The sequence below is a fragment of the Octopus sinensis genome, linkage group LG6 (assembly GCF_006345805.1).
Source record: "Octopus sinensis linkage group LG6, ASM634580v1, whole genome shotgun sequence".
NCBI classification, from domain to species: domain Eukaryota; kingdom Metazoa; phylum Mollusca; class Cephalopoda; order Octopoda; family Octopodidae; genus Octopus; species Octopus sinensis.
Genome location: NC_043002.1, coordinates 82,928,162 through 82,945,281, shown reverse-complemented (window position 1 = coordinate 82,945,281; position 17,120 = coordinate 82,928,162). Strand labels below are relative to the sequence as shown.

The 17,120-nt window shown below is 37.2% G+C and overlaps 2 protein-coding genes across 3 annotated transcripts in view; both read right to left on the bottom strand.

Annotated features, from left to right (window-relative positions):
* LOC115212766 (CWF19-like protein 2) overlaps window positions 1-17,120 on the bottom strand; it is a 71,666-nt gene that overhangs the window by 47,048 nt on the left and 7,498 nt on the right. For both annotated transcript variants that reach the window (XM_036504099.1, XM_029781440.2), the window contains exons 6-13: window positions 13,426-13,611; window positions 11,889-12,498; window positions 9,569-9,750; window positions 7,276-7,476; window positions 4,042-4,116; window positions 3,875-3,940; window positions 2,419-2,533; window positions 30-118 (exon numbers count right to left, since the gene is read on the bottom strand). In XM_036504099.1, coding sequence (XP_036359992.1) covers window positions 30-118; window positions 2,419-2,533; window positions 3,875-3,940; window positions 4,042-4,116; window positions 7,276-7,476; window positions 9,569-9,750; window positions 11,889-12,498; window positions 13,426-13,611 — 1,524 coding nt within the window. The remainder of the gene's footprint in view (window positions 1-29; window positions 119-2,418; window positions 2,534-3,874; window positions 3,941-4,041; window positions 4,117-7,275; window positions 7,477-9,568; window positions 9,751-11,888; window positions 12,499-13,425; window positions 13,612-17,120) is intronic.
* Window positions 14,474-17,120, bottom strand: part of LOC115212769 (protein lifeguard 1) — a 64,955-nt gene continuing 62,308 nt past the window's right edge. The window contains exon 12 of the mRNA XM_036504100.1: window positions 14,474-14,497. The gene's annotated coding sequence lies outside the window, so the exon portion shown is untranslated. The remainder of the gene's footprint in view (window positions 14,498-17,120) is intronic.

Below are 17,120 nucleotides of genomic sequence, written 5' to 3'. Positions count from 1 at the left end.
AACATACAAATATATTCAAAATGTCTTACTTTTTGTCCAATAGCAACAAGAAGATGTTTTGATATATTTTCAAAACAAAATTTACAGCCTGCCATAGATTTTGACATCTTCTGATGATCTGAAATAGAAAATGAAATTATAATAAGAATATTGAATAAGCTGTTAAATTTATGTAGCAACTGATCCTTGAGAGGAAAGGATAGAGGGGGTGCAAGAGAAGAAGAGGGTGAGGTACACGATGTTGGTAATGGACAGCTGCAGGAATGGGTAGTGGACCAGGTGCATGCCAGTGGAGATGAGTAAGGGTTTGCAGGCCTTTTCTCTAGTAAAGCTTATAGTGTATTGGGCATTATGGAAGAGAGCAGGAGAACTGTCAAGAACAAGATGTAGGTAATAAAGAAGACATCTAGATGGCTCTGGTTGAAAGGTGGGTGACTAGTACAATTAGTAGAATGCCACTTGGGTCAGTGGTTGAAGTTTGATCAAACTTGATTGGGTCATTTGGATGAGAATGCATGTTGCAAGACTGGAAACACCCTGTAGCTCCAGGATACAACACTGATGATGTGTCCAAATATGTGCAACTGTAAGTGCATGAAAACTTGCACATTAATTTATTTCCTTATTCTGTTTTACATCCATTTTCCCATGACTCTACAAAACAGACAGGCAGTGTTTTGTTTTATGAGAAATTATTTTTAAAAGCTAGTGGACCATCTAACCTCTAAACAAAGCAAATCAAGTGATTCAATACATAACAGACCAAGGATATCATTGTTGCTAACTGGACTGCTTTAGTTGAAATATGGAGAGGTTCGGGCAATAATATTCCATGCTACTGGGATTTGATCCATTCATAGTCCCCTTGTGCCCAAATGAATTGGGGCAAGAAAGTGAAGTTTGCTTGATCCCTTGATCTGAATGAATGTAGATGTTGATAGAATTGGCTTTTGAAAGTATTAGAGGTGACTCTTATATAATTCTTTTCAATCTCAACTAATTATTTTATAGATGTACTATATATCACTTGTTTAAAGAGACAAGATCCTCTAAGCAGGCAAGTTGAGGCATTTCTGAAATCACAAGTTGGTTGTTGGAGTAGAGACTGTCCTATGGTATTTTTTTTTAGTCATGGTGTGTGACCTGGGAAGCAATGTTATCCTCATTTCCTCTCATCAGTCCCAGAAGCTCTAAAGAAAACAAAGGTCATGGGTGCTGCCTTTCCTTCTCAGACTAAATGGTTTAAAAAGCAAAAAGAACCAAGGCTTGATACTCTATATGCTTTAACCTTATTTTATGGTTAAGTAGTTTACCAGATTTAAGTATATGAAAAAACATGCCCAAAACCTGGCTAGCTTAGCATTTTATATAATATTTCAAGGGTGGCTCATCCTGATATAGATTGATTTTCTCAATGTGATTGAAACATAAAATTGTAGTTGTGATGTATATTGCAATACTGTAACTTAACTGGAGATCAAAATCACATTGTAGACTCTAGCTTACTAATATTCTCATAGACTTACTCATTCATGAATGAACGTGGTGACATCTTACATAGCCTGTTGGCCTTACAGATATAGCAATCATATCTCCTTAAAATCAGATAACACTGTTTCAAATAAAGAAGAATATATCAGGTGCAGGCAAGGTTGTGTGGTTAAGAACTTTGTTTCCCAGCCATGTGACTTTGGGTTCAGTCCCACTGCATAGCATCTTGGGCAAGTATCTTCTGCTAAAACCCTGGTTTAACCAAAGGCTTGTGAGTGGATTTGGTAGATGGAAACTGAAAGAAGCTCATCATATATGCGTATTCGGGTGTGCATGCATGTGTGTTTGTATCACTTTGTCTTGACATTGTAGAATATATGTAAATCAGTAGCTTTTGTTTTTAATCTTCTGTGGAAACATGTCTGACCATGGGAAAATATTCAACAGGAAGGGCATTCAGCCATAGAAAATCTGCCTCAACAAATTCCATCTGACCCAAGCAAGCATGAAAAAGTAGACATTAAAATGATGATGATGATGAGAAGGAGAATGGTGATGATGAAGATGTTGATGATAATGATAACAATGATATTGAACAATGTAGCTCAATATTTTAAAAGACAGGACAGTCATAGCTGGAACTTTTTTGATCATAGGTCTGCTTAATCAAGGTTGACCTAGGGACAAACAAGAACAAAACAACAAATACACATGATAGTCATGGCTAGAACTCCTTTGATGAAAAATCTGTTCGATCAGGGTTGATCTGAGACTAAACAACAGAAACATCAACAATAATTCACGTGTCCAGTTGGATTAATATGTTTCTACTCATAACGCTTCAACAATCTCATTTAATATTGGATATAAAACAATCCGTTGTCACAAAACATGCAAATGATAAATTTACACCCTTGCTGAACTTACCATATATGGCTCTTGCTTTCTGCAAATCAAATGTTTTGGCATCAGATTGCTCTCTGGCAGCACTAGATACAAACATATCATCAACTGAGTAATCATCAGTTGTCTTTTCTGCACACTGGAAGAGGAATTCAAAAAATTTAGCATCCTTGAAAATGAATATCTTCTGTATTTTTATTTTTTGTCTTTTACTTGCTTTAATCATTAGACCTCAGTCATGCTGAGGCATACACCTTGAAGGATTTTAGTCAAACAAATCAACGCTAGTACTAATTTTTTAGACTAGTACATATTTTATTGGTCTTTTGCTGAATTACTAAGTTATAAGGACATAAACAAACCAACACTAGTTGTCAGGTGGTAGTGGGGTAAATACAAACACAAAGACAGGTACACACAAACATATACATACATATATATATATGTATGTAATATCTCTAATGATGGAATACCCACCCAGTGTACGGACATGCTAGCCTATCACTTGGGCTATCCTAGAAACAGTTGTAAGACTTCAAATTCACTCTACCCTAAATTATTATAAATGACTTGAGATACTTGTCCTGCCTTAGTTTTTGTTGTCCTTTTCTCCTAATATATATATCATCATCATCATCGTTTAACATCCACTTTCCATGCTAGCATGGGTTGGACGATTTTGACTGAGGGCTGGCGAACCAGATGGCTTCACCAGGCTCCAATCTTGATCTGGCAGAGTTTCTACAGCTGGATGCCCTTCCTAACGCCAACCACTCCGAGAGTGTAGTGGGTGCTTTTACATGCCACTGGTACGAGGGCCAGTCAAGCAGTACTGGCAACGACCTCACTCGAATCTTTTTACACGTGCCAGTGAAGCAACATTGGTAACGATCACGCTCGAATGGTTCCCTTTTATGTGCCACAGGTACGGAAGCCAGTTGGCTGCTCTGGCAACGATCACGCTCGGATTAGCACCCTACTAGCACATGCACAAGTGCCAGTAAGGCAACGCTGATAACGCGATCATACTCGAATGGTGCCCTTTTATGTGCCACTGGCACGGAAGCCGTTTAGCCGCTCTGTCAACGATCACACTTGTATGGTGCTCTTTGCACCCTGCTAGCACAGCCACCAGTCATTGAATTGATTTTGGTTTTGATTGATATATATATATATAAAACCAATTACATATATAATTGATTATTTATTACATCTAACCAATATATTAAAACCAGTAAAATTATTATATTATTGGTTACATTACAACCAATAATATAACAGATCATTGATAATGATTTGTTTGATTATAAGCAATAACTGTGATTGGTCATAAGAGCTGGTAGCAACTAAACTTAACGGTGAAAAGAAGATAGCAGTAGAAATGGTTGATAATGAAATATCAGTGTTTCAACAATGACACAGATGATGATAACAGGCATTACATAACTTAGAAAAATTAATATTTTCCATGTTAGCTTACCCTGCCAGCAAGTCGAGCAAACATACTGTTCTGGCTTTCTGCTGTGCTCATTTTTTCACGTTGGACCTAAAATTAAACAAGGCAATGTTAACAAAACAGACATTTTCAAAATATCTCTGAAATTTCATACAAATAAGAGTTTAATAACATAAAATTAGGAATCTTACTAAATTCTTTAAATCAAACTTGTCGTCATCATGGAAATATTTCTGACGGTGTCCTTCTTTGCTGTGTGTCTCAATCTGGAAATATTGCAAAAAGAAAATATGGTTTTCTCAGTCATATAAAATAAACCAATTTTTTATTAAGAATAATGTTGATGTCAGGATAAATTCATCCAGGATCTGTTACACTCAGATAGCATGGTGGCTGAACAAGTAGAGACAATGTAGAGTTGAGTAGTCACTTTACTATTGTCAAGGATGCAACAATTTCTCTAATGGTGGTTTCACAGTAAAATTACACCCAGTATACTCTCAAAAGTAACAAGAGTCAAGAAAGACATCCAGCAACAGAAACTGTCAAAAACAGAACATGCAAGCAGCATGTTGTCCTTTAACCCTTTAGTATTTAAACCAGCCATATCCGGCCAAAATAGTTAATCTGTTTTATGTTCAAACTGACCAGATCCAGGCTCTCACACCTACCCTACAATGTTATTCTACATTAAGTAATTACATCATCAAGATCTTGAAGATATGAGATAATGCATGATTAATTCAAATCAATGGGAATCAATAAGCATTATGTTTGATAGAATAATCTGAACACTAAAGGGTTAACTCATCCAGGGAAGCAGGCAGTAACACTGAACAGAAACTGATTCAGACTATGACAACTCCTCCAACCCCTGCCGGCATAGACTACTTACTTACTTAAGCCATTGATGACTTTTCTCCACAGTTATTGACTATCAACTGTCTTTTCTGCTTCTTTCTATTTGGATTCCTGCTTTTTTATTTTGTTGCAGTGTCATACGCTTTCCCTGAAGGAAGGCCTTCCTCTCCCAGAAATTGTTGATTCTGTATTGTCATTAATATTTTTGTAACTTACCTTTTTTTCTTGGTAGGGATATTGGCCCTATGCAAACCCATTGTTTTACCTCTGTAAAAAGGCAATCCATATTAGTCTGCTCCTATCCTTTGACTTGTCCAGCATGCTAGGCCCTATAAAGAACTTGCACACAACTAGCATAGCTCTCAGAGTCATCAAGACACACAAGTCACCACGCAACAACAAAGACTGGACTTTGTGGTAATAGCAGCATGGACAGTAGACAGAAAATAACAAAATATAACAACAACAGCAGTTTTTATGGTAACAATGTCAGCAACTTTGAAATTCAGTTTACAACCTACAGGATATCTATTTACTTAGAAAGCTTAAACCATTCCACTGCTATGAATTTATATAAAAATGGATTTGTTACCATCTCACTTGTTATGATTTTGCCATAGAGTCCTAAGTGCCTCTAAAACAATACCTTGTTGACAGATATGACATGGCATATGATTTTGATTCTTGGCAGTGCCCTGTGTCCTTGAGCAACACACTTCATTTCACAGTGCTCCAATCAACTTGGCTGGCAAAAATGAGTTGTATCTCTAATTCAAAGGGTCAGCTTTGTCACATTGTCACGCTGAATCTTCCTGAGAACTACATTAAGGGTACATATGTCTATGGAGTGATAAGCCATTTGTACATTAATTTCACGAGCAGGCTGTTAATCTGATTAACTGAAACACTCACCATCATAACAAACAGAGTACCAGTGTATGTATATATGTATAGGCTGCAGAACTTCCACGTGGCCAGACATGCTTTCACGGAATATTAGAAATGAATAACATTCATTTACAGCAATTACACAACATCATCAAGACAAAGTCTCACACACACACAAACACATACAATGGACTTGTTTCATTTTTCCATCTACCAAATCTACTCACAGGCTTTGATCAGCCAAAGGCAACAGTAGAAGACACTTGCCCATGGTACAATGCAGTAGGATTGAATCCAAAACCATGAAATTAAGAACCACACAGTTGCATCAGCATCTATTTAGTTCCTAAATAATGCAAGCATCAAAGAGTTCCCATCAAGCCAAATTTTTAAAGGATTTTCCATTTTAGATTGATCACTTCACATCACTTTAATCATGATTCTTTATTGAACTCTTTCAAACTCTCACCTTGGTGAGAGCATCTCTGTACACAGAGACTCTTACAAACTTCACCTAATTCCCTATATGACCACTTTACAGAGCATCATCAAATGCTTCCTCCAGATAAACAGACGCTATGTACAGTGGCTTACTCTTTGCCAAGAACATCTTCTATGGTTGTGTCTAGGAATAAGGCATGAGTAACACCTTGCCCTAGCACAAACTCAAACCACATCTCATCAAGGTAATTCTCTTTCTAATTAGTTATGTAATAACATTTTCTGTTATTTTCATAACTTTATCAGTTTCATACCTCTGTAGTTGCTTCTTTTTAGAGCATACCTTTTGTCCTTGTAGCAGTTGATGATGATACTGCTACATCAGTCAGCACATACTGACCCATTGTTGTACTACCTGACTGATAATATGAGTGACAAACCTGTGTCCTACATCAACAAATATTTTCAATATCTGAATTGCTATCCCTGATGGACAGTTGTTTTCCCTTCAGTTCTTATGTTCAATGGCCATTTTGACCATGTAGCTATCAATTCCAGCACATATAAAGCAGAATATTGAGGTTAAACATATATATGAATGTATGCATGGGTGTATGTCACAATCATCATCATCACCATTTAATGTCCTTCTTCCATGCTGACATAGGTTGAACGGTTTGACAGGAACTAGCAAGCCGAGGTTCCATAGTTTATTTTGGCACGGCTTCTATGGCCGGATGCCCTTCCTAACACCAACCACATTACAGAATGTAATGAGTGCTTTTTACATGGCATTATCATCAGTGCTTTTTACGTGGCACTATCATCACTGATTTTTACATGGCATTATCACCAGTGCTTTTTATGTGGCACTATCATCAGTGCTTTTTATGTGGCACTATCATCAGTGCTTTTTATGTGACACTATCATCAGTGCTTTTTATGTGGCACTATCATCAGTGCTTTTTACATGGCATTATCACCAGTGCTTTTTATGTGGCACTATCATCAGTGCTTTTTATGTGGCACCTTGGTTTTAGGATCTTAATTCCATTGTGGTGGGCTGGTCTTCTTGAGTACAGCAATGCACCACATATCTTATCTGCTGTCATCTCCTTTGTATGTGTGTGTAATTACAACAATACACTCTCCTATCAGTGTGGAATCACCAAAAAGTTACATATGGTATAACATAAAGTTACAATGGTATAACATAAAAACACAAAAAAACATACTATTTTTTTCCGTTTTTTCTTTCCTACTGGCACATTGTCTTCAGAGTCCATCATTGGCCAAGCAACACCACTACGGTCAACATGTGTTAGAAGGACATCTTCTGCTTGAGTTTTATCTGGGCGCGTTTTCATTGCCTGCTGGTTTTTAGACCGAGCCTCTTTTGCAGCATTCAATTTGGCTTGTAATTCTTCCATTAGATCCTGAAATAAAAAAAAAATATATACTTTTAATGTCTACTTTTTCAAAGCGTTTTTCAAACAGTTTTCACAGGAAATATACTCAGCTAAAATATATAATGAAATGGTTTCTGCTAACAGATTTGGCTGTATAACCATCTAAGGCAGATGTTCTCAATCATTATTTTTATTTATGGATTCCTTTGATTATTATTTTATTCTGGTGGACCCCCATAGCCATGCAATGTTTAAAAACAAATTTTATAGATACTTCTTTCAAAATTTCTATTTTGTCTTTCAGACATTAATTTGTGTCGGTTGATCCATGTAAAATGTTAGAGAAAGAAACCTAGCTGTTACATGCAATATTTAGCAATACATACATTTAAAACAAAATTTTTTCAGGAGCCCTTAAAATATTATTATGGGTCCTTAATTTACTATGTTGTTGCGTGGACACCCCACCCAACTCTTATATGGACTCTGGTTGATCTAAGGTCCTGCTAACAGATTTGGTTATATAGCCATCGAAGGTACAAGGAATTGACACTAATATATCTGAACAATTATTTTTATAGCCTGATGATTTTTTTCTAATACTATCTACTACATTGTGAAAGAAAGAGGTAACTTATTCTTGCAACTATTTTACATGTATATATATACATATAGGCGCAGGAGTGGCTGTGTGGTAAGTATCTTGCTTACCAACCACATGGTTCCGGGTTCAGTCCTACTGCTTGGTACCTTGGGCAAGTGTCTTCTACTATAGCCTCGGGCCGACCAAAGCCTTGTGAGTGGATTTGGTAGACGGAAACTGAAAGAAGCCCGTCGTATATATGTATATATATATATATGTGTGTGTGTGTGTGTGTGTGTGTGTGTGTGTGTGTGTGTATGTGTGTGTGTGTATGTTTGTGTGTCTGTGTTTGTCCCCCAGCATTGCTTAACCAATGCTGGTGTGTTTATGTCCACATCACTTAGCGGTTCGGCAAAAGAGACCGATAGAATAAGTACTGGGCTTACAAAGAATAAGTCCCAGGGTCGATTTGCTCGACTAAAGTCGGTGCTCCAGCATGGCCGCAGTCAAATGACTGAAACAAGTAAAAGAGTAAAAAGAGAGTATATATGAATATGTAAGTTAAAAGCAATGGCTTGCAAAATTAATGATACTTTTTTTTAATTATTTTCATTTTTTAACTATCTGGTTATTATGATGAGTGTGTGTGTGTGTGTATGCATGTGTGAAAGATGCAGTTTTTTTAATGTATGTGTATGTATATATTTATTTCTCCAATTTTATTGTGCAATGGCACACGTTCAAATTAAGCAGTAAAAATGAAGGGAAATAACTCTTGTCAAACACTTAAAAGATACATATATATTTTTATAACTGATGAAAATATGTTCGGCGGATCTTCTCAATCTGCTGAGATCGATGGAGTTGATGCTCCATCTGAACATATACAGATTAATGTGAGCAGGACAAATGTCAAACAAGAGCAGGGAAGGAATCAGAGATCAGATATGAATGTTCATAACAAAATGAATTCTGTTATAGGCAGCAAAGGGCCAGGAAGATCATTGTAATCATTTAAAGACTACTTTCCCATGCAGGTATGGGTTGGACGGTTTGCCAGCAGGTGGACAAATGCTTAATGGTAGTTTGCCTGTTGCTACATTCTGAGTTCAAATTCCATGAAGGTCAACTTTGCCTTTCATCCTTTCGAGGTCGATAAATTAAGTACCAGTGAAACATTGGGGTCGATGTAATCAACTAATCCCCTCTCCCTAAATTTCAGGCTTTGTACCTCTAGTACAGAGGATTATTAGGTCATATTTTAAGGTGGCAAGTTGGCAGACTCATTAACATGCAGGAGAAAAATGCTTAGTGCTATTTCTTTTGGCTTTACGTTCTGAGTTCAAATGCCATCATGCCTTTCATGCTTTCAGGATCAATAAAATTAAGTATTAGCTGAACACTGGAGTCAATGTAACAGACATACTCCCATCCCTAAAATTGCTGGCCTTGTACCAAAATTTTAAACCAATATTATGTCATATTTGAACATCTGTTTCTAGTATCTAATCTTAAATTAGAAATACTCATTCTTACATCATCACCCATAAGTTCAGCTCGAAGAATTTTAGCTGATAAATCATTCATTTGATCTTCAGTGAGGATGACAGGAACTTTTTCATCTTCTTCTTCTTCTTCATCATTTTTCATGTCCTCTTTTTCTCTGTCATCTCTATCACTGGTAGAAGACAATGAACTGCTGCTACTAGAGCTGGAACCTTATCAGAACAAAAGAGAATAAAAATTTTTTTAAATACTAAATTATTCTAATTTTTTATTAAAATATAGAAAACAAAGCTTTCTGGTTCAAAGAAATTGAAAGAATATCATGATTGGTGCTTTTCTTTTTTTAACAAGAATAACCTCAATCAGCCTTCTCTTTGGAAAATTTTTCAATAATATTCACATCAATACTCAGCAGGGCTCAGTGGTTAGAGCATTGAGCTTACAATTGTGAGGTTGTCAATTCAATTCCTGGACTAGGCTGTGTATTGTGTTCTTGAGCAAGACACTTTATTTTACGTTGCTTCAGTTCACTCAGCTGTAGAAATGAGTTGCAATGTCACTGGTGCCAAGCTCTGTTAGCCGTTGCCTTTTAATTGGACAACAACCTTGCTCAGAGGGGAACTTTCTAGGTATAATTCTATGGTCATTCATGACTGAAGTGGGTCTTTACATTTTACTCAGTACAAGCAGGATCTGACAGCCACATGGTTTGGGATTGGCTCCTCAGGTTGATCAATACCTCATGAGTGATATTTGGTAAATGATGGAAACCTATAAGCCTTATAAGCATTTGTTTATAATATGCACTCATTTATCATGTGCACAACTGCTTTTGGGTTATGAAATCCTTAACAAAATAATCTTTTGTGTATAATATACAATAACCTTTCATATTGATATTATGATGCCTAGGAAAAGAAATCAGTGATCAAATTTATTATAATTGTTGTTTAAAATATATTGCAAAACTTCATACATCTTCAAATCAAAACCAAATTCAAAAGTGATTGTTGGTCTTTACTAAAGTAAGGTGTAAAAACATACCCTCAGGAAAGTCAATCTGTGAAAAACCAACCAATGCAGGCAATTATTTAAAAAATGATATAGAATGCAAGTACTTTCAGTATACTTCCATTTAAGGCGATGAGCTGACAAATTAGTTAGCTTGCCGGACTAAAAGCTTAGCAACATGTCTTTTGGCTTTACATTCTGAGTTCAAATTCTTTTGAGGTAGACTTTGCCTTTCATCCTTTCAGGGTCAATAAAATAAGTACCAATGTAATCAACTAGCCCCCACCCAACAAATGTCAGGCCTTGTACCTATATTAGAAAGAATTACATTTTCATTTAAACACTTTCATTAATATTTTCATACAGTTTGTCATAATATTTGCAGTATTTCAGGAACAAAGGTTTGAGTTTATATTCATCTTTCGATATCAACAGTATCCATGTATTTTCCTTATCTATTTAATCTTCACATCTATTACATTAAAGTGTTAATAATAGATTCCTGTGGTGTAAAAAAATCTGTAATGCAGTGGAAAGGGGATTATAAAAGTGTGTATGCAAAAGAGAGAGAGAAATTCAAATAGATGCTACTGGCATGTGTTGTGTACACATACACACATGAATGCTGTTGACATACACACACAGCAGATCTTAGCTGTGTGTATGTGTTTGTGACAGAGTGGAATGTATGTGTATATGCATGCATAACATCTACATTTGTGTGGGAACGGCACATAAAAAGCACCATTCAAATGTGATCATTACCAGTGTTGCCTTACTGGCCCTTGTGCTGGTGGCACATGAAAAGCATTCAAGCAAGGTCGTTGCTAGTACCGCTGGTCTGGCTCCTGTGCAGGTAGCACATAAAACACACCACTTGAGCATGGCCATTGCCAGTACCACCTGACTGGCCCTCGTACCGGTGGCACGTAAAAGCACCCACTACACTCTCAGAGTGATTGCCATTAAGAAGGGCATCTAGCTGTAGAAACTCTGCCAGATCAGATTGGAGCCTGGTGCAGCCATCTGGTTCGCCAGTCCTCAGTCAAATCATCCAACCCATGCTAGCATGGAAAGCAGATGTTAAACGATGATGATGATGTTGATTGCTTATCCACAAGTTATAAAAAAGTAAAAAATATTCCAAGATATGACATTACATACTGATCAATTAAGTTTTAAAATCCTCATCAAACTTCCTATTTTGGGATCTATATATCATACTACACTGCATCCAATTATTGATACATATAAGAAAAATTCACTGGAGCTTTATATCTCTGTATCCCATAGGTGTGAAAGGATAAGGAAAAAAACAATACTAGTGAAAATTTCCTACCAGAAGAATATTTTCTTTGCCTTCCTGGCTTACTTCCGCCTCTAGAACTTTCCTCATCTTTTTTTACATCTTTCAAATTGATAGATGGCTGTGATGTATTCTGTTTTTTCCACCGTGGAACAGTGCTGGCACTAGATTGCAAATAGCCACGGCTCTTAGAAGTCTCGGAATCTTCATGCTCACTGGGCTTCATAAACTGAGATCTTTTATTGTCACTTGGTTTGGAACAATAACCTGAATTTCTGCTGGAATAATCCATAGAAGTTTTATAAGAGCTTCGAGATGACTGGTAGATATTACTGTCCTGAGATTTGTCATGGTGATAAGAGCTAGGTGACTTGGAGCGATATTTCTGACTGGAATTGTCCTTATTTTTATCATAAGAACCATGTTTACGACTGTCCTCTGATTTTGATTGAGTATCTGGATAATATTTATTAGAAGACTCAGGAGATCTGAACATGTTTCTTCTGTCTCCAAATCTCTCCCTATTTCTACTTGAAAATTCATGAGATTTCTTAGATTCTGTATACCTATACTGCTGGGAACCGTGCTTCTCTCTTTCAAGTTTTTCTGCTTTTTTCATCAGTGATTCTAGTTTCCTCAAAGACTTAAAAGAAAAGAAAAAGAAAGAAATCAATATTAAAAAAATCAATGGAAATAACAAATATCATCATCATCATTTCATCATCATTTTGATGTATTCTTTTCCCTGCTTGCATAAGTCAGACAGAGTTTAGTAAGGCAGATTTTTTACAGTTGGGTGCCCTTCCTGTCACCAACCTCCACCTGTTTCCAAGCAAGGTAATATTTCTCCATGACCAGACATGTTCTTACAGAATAGTGAAAATGAATGGCATTCTTTATATGGCAGTGACAATCATTTAACAACTATCGTGGAAAGTCAAGATAAGGAAACACAAACACATACACACCTATTTCTATCTTCCTCTGCAGAGTGGTAGGTGTTGGGGAGGGCATCTAGTTATAAAAACCATGCCAAATAGACAGAGTAGCATAGGGTAGTTTTTCTACCTGGCCAGCTCCTGTGAACCGTTCCACTCTTGCATAGATGGAAGAAGAACGTTAAATGATGATGATGATGATGATGATGTGTGTGTGTGATGATATATATATATATGTGTGTGTATATACATATATATATATATATATATATACTGGTAAAAACGGTAAGATAACAAAAGAAAGAAAGAGACCTCAATATTATGTAAATAGAGGAAATTTATCTGTAAAATAATATGTGACAATTATTCAATAGCCAAGATAAAACTCTGAGTTTTGGATGCCAAGGTGGAAATCCACAACCCTTATTTTTTTTTTTTTTGGTCACCCTGGAGTTGTAATAGAAGACACTTGCCCAAGGTGACAAACATATGGACTGAATCTGGAACTATGTGGTTGGCAAGCCACAACAGCCATGCCTCCACCTACTGATATAATAATATAAACTAATAATACAAAATATAACATTCCAACGAAGAATTGCAAATTCCACAACATTAATGAAAGCACTTACACCCCATCTTTCTGCAACAACATCTTCTAAACTTTGACCAGTTTCTTCAGCTTGCTCCTGACATCTTTTGTAAGATTTCCTCAGCCAAGAAATATGAGGCACTGCTGTTTCTTTTTTATCTTCTTCTGGTAATCCTGTCCCACCATCTTTCCAAAATGGGTTTAGTTCTCGCTCTTGTTGTACAGACTATTAAAATTTACAATAATAATAATAATAATAATAATAATAATAATAATAATAATAATAATAATAATAATAATAATAATAATAATAAGAAGAAGAAGAAGAAGAAGAAGAAGAAGAAGAAGAAGAATGGTTTCAAATTTTGCCACAAGGGCAGCAATTTTGGGGGAGGGGATGAGTCGATTACATCAACCCCAGTGTTTCACTGGTACTTAATTTATTGACCCCGAAAGGACAAAAGGCAAAGTCAACCTCGGCAGAATTTGAACTCAGAGTGTAGTGGCAGACGAAATACAATTAAAGCATTTTGCCTGGCATGCTAACAATTCTGCCATCACACCACCTTATAATAATAATAATAATAATAAATAAATAAATTTTGTAGAGTTCTGACATGTTTTGATACTTATAACAATATTTATAATATCTATAAAAGAATACAGAAAAATTTGTGGATTGGGGAGGGGGGTTTCTTGTCTTTGTCTTTTTTCTTTTGCTTTTTTTTTTCTTTCTTTTTCTTTTTGTTTAGCCCTGAAGCAAAATTTGAAGTCAAAACATAACATCTTAAAATAACAAATACTAAAAATAAATTAAAATATATATCTTTTATTTTGTTTCTGTCATTTGGCTGCAACCATGCTGGGGCACCACCTTGAAGGGTTTTAGCCAAACAAATCAACTGAAGGACTTTTTTTTTAAGCCTAGTACTTATTCTATCGGTCTCTTTTGCTGAACTGGTATGTTACAGGGATGTAAACAGACCAACACCAGTTGTTAAGTGGTGATGGGGGACAAGCACAGACACAAAGACACACATACACAGATATGTACATACATACACACACATACATACATGCATACACACATATATATATATATACACACACACATCATCATCATTTAAAGTCCATGGGTTGGGCGGTTTGACTGAGGACTGGCAAGCCAATAGGCTGTACCAGGCTCCAATCTGATCAGGCAAGGTTTCTACAGCTGGATGCCCTTCCTAATGCCACCACTCTGAGAGTGTAGTATGTGCCACCGGCACAGGGGCCAGTCAGAGGACACTGGCATTGACCACATTCAGATGGTGCTTTTTACATGTCACCAGGACAGGAGCCACTCACGGGGTACTGACATCGACCATGTTCGGATGGTGTTTTTTACATGCCATCATCACGGGAGCCAATCAGGCTTGGACGGTTTGACTGAAAACTGGTATGCTGGGGAGCTGCACTAGGTTCCAATCTAATTTGGCATAATTTCTACAGCTGGATGCCCTTTTTAACACCAACCACTCCAAGAGTGTAGTGGGTGTTTTTTATATGCCACCAGCACATGTACCACTCAGACGGTACTGGCATCGGTTCAATAGGTCTTCACAAGCACAGCATATTACCCAACGATTGAAGGGTGCTTTCAACAGGCCAGTTATGTGACACTGGCATCCAGCCACGACCACAATCTCATTTGACCTGACAGGTCTTCCCAAGCACAGCATATCTCCAAAGGTTTCAGTTGCTTGTCATTGCCTCTGTGAGGCACAACATTCGAAGGTCGTGCTTCACCACCTTGTCCCATGTCTTCCTGAGTTTAACTCTTCCACAGGTTCTTTCTACCATTAGAGTGAGACACTTCTTCGCACACCTGTCTTCATCCATACACATCACATGACCATACCAGCGCAGTCATCTCTCTTGCACATCACATCTGATGCTTCTGATGTTCTACTTTTCTATCAGGATGCTTACACTCTGTCATGCATGCACACTGGCATTACACATCCAGTGGAGCATACAAGCTTAATTTCTTACAAACCTACGCATGTCCTCTGCAGTCACAGCCCAAGTTTCACTGCTATGTAGCATGGCTGTTCACACACAGGCATTATACAATCTGCTTTCACTCTGAGCGAGAAGCCTTTTGTTACCAGCAGAGGTAGGAGCTCTCTGAACTTTGCTCAGCCTATTCTTATTCTAGCAGCTATGCTTTCAAAGCAGCCACCCCTATTACTGACTTGCGTCACCTAGGTAACGGAAGCTTTCGACTACATCTAGATTTTTCCCCTGGCATGTGATGAAATCTATTTTCTGTACATTCTTGGTGTTTATTGTACCTGTGCACCTTCCACACACAAAAGCTATCTTCTCCTCTGATATTGCTGCACCTCTTATGTGTCCATAGCTTACACTGGGTACATCTTATGGAGTTTCTAGCAATGCCTTTTCTACAGATTGAGTAGGGCCATCTACCGAATGAATTTGTGAGTTTTCCACCTTCTTACTAACTGCTAGGTTAACTCTAAAGCCCTTCGATTCTAAACTTTGCTTCCACACCTGAAACTTTTTCTCTAGTTCTGGTAGCAACTCAGCTATTAGAGCAAGGTCATAAGCATAGAGGAGCTCTCAGGGGCAGCCTATCTTGAGTTTCTGTTATTGCCTAGAGGGCTATGATGAACAAGAGGGAGCTGAGGACTGATCCTTGGTGAACCCCTATTTGTACCCTGACTCCTTCACTATACTTGATGCCAATCCTCACCTTACTGACAGCATCCCTGTACATAACTTGTACAGCTTTCATCAACCACTCATCTATCCCTAGTTTCCACACTGACCACCAGATAAGGGATCGGGGGATGCTGTCAAATTCTTTCTCCACATGAACAAAAGCCAAGTACAGAGGTTTATCTTTGGCTACGTATTTCTCCTGCAGCTGTCTTACTAGAAATATGACATCAGTGGTGCTTCTCCCTGGCACAAACCCAAACTGCATCTCTTCTAAACTAACTCTCCCCCTAATTCATTTTTGCCCAAGGTGTCATGCAGTGGGATTGAACACAGAACCATGTGGTTGGAAAGGAAGCTTCTTACCACACAGCCACACCTGCTCCTATATAAATTGTTTTATTTTATTTTTCAAACTGAATAGCAAATCATGAATTGGTAAGAAAACTAGTTAATGGTAATTAGAATCAATGAAACTAAAATTTGTAACTAAAAATTATTTTGGAACATCATAGACTTCAAGAGTTTCTCTCTAGTCCACAACAGCAACAGCAATACAAAAGAACGTGTCTTTCATCACTCAAATGTACTATATTTTATTTGCTAGATTCTTTAAAAAAAAACAAAAAAAATATTATTTCCACAAGAACACAGATGCTGTGTCAATTTGGCAAACCATATCAATTTCACCAGTCTTGGAGGATCTGCAAAGAATCATGAGCATGACTAAAACCAGTCACCAAGAAGTCAAAAGCAGTGAATTATGTCCACAGCAGTGGATTCTCAATAGATAAAACACAAAAATACGATTCACCCTTACAAGCTCTAATACTTTTCATCTCTAGGCACAAGGCCCGAAATTTTAGGGGAGTGGGGAGCAGTCGATTACATTGACCCCAGTACGTAACTGGTACTTAATTTATTGATCCCAAAAGGATGAAAGGCAAAGTTGACCTCAGTACATAAAGACAGATGAAATACCACTAAGCATTTTGCCTGGTGTGCTAAACA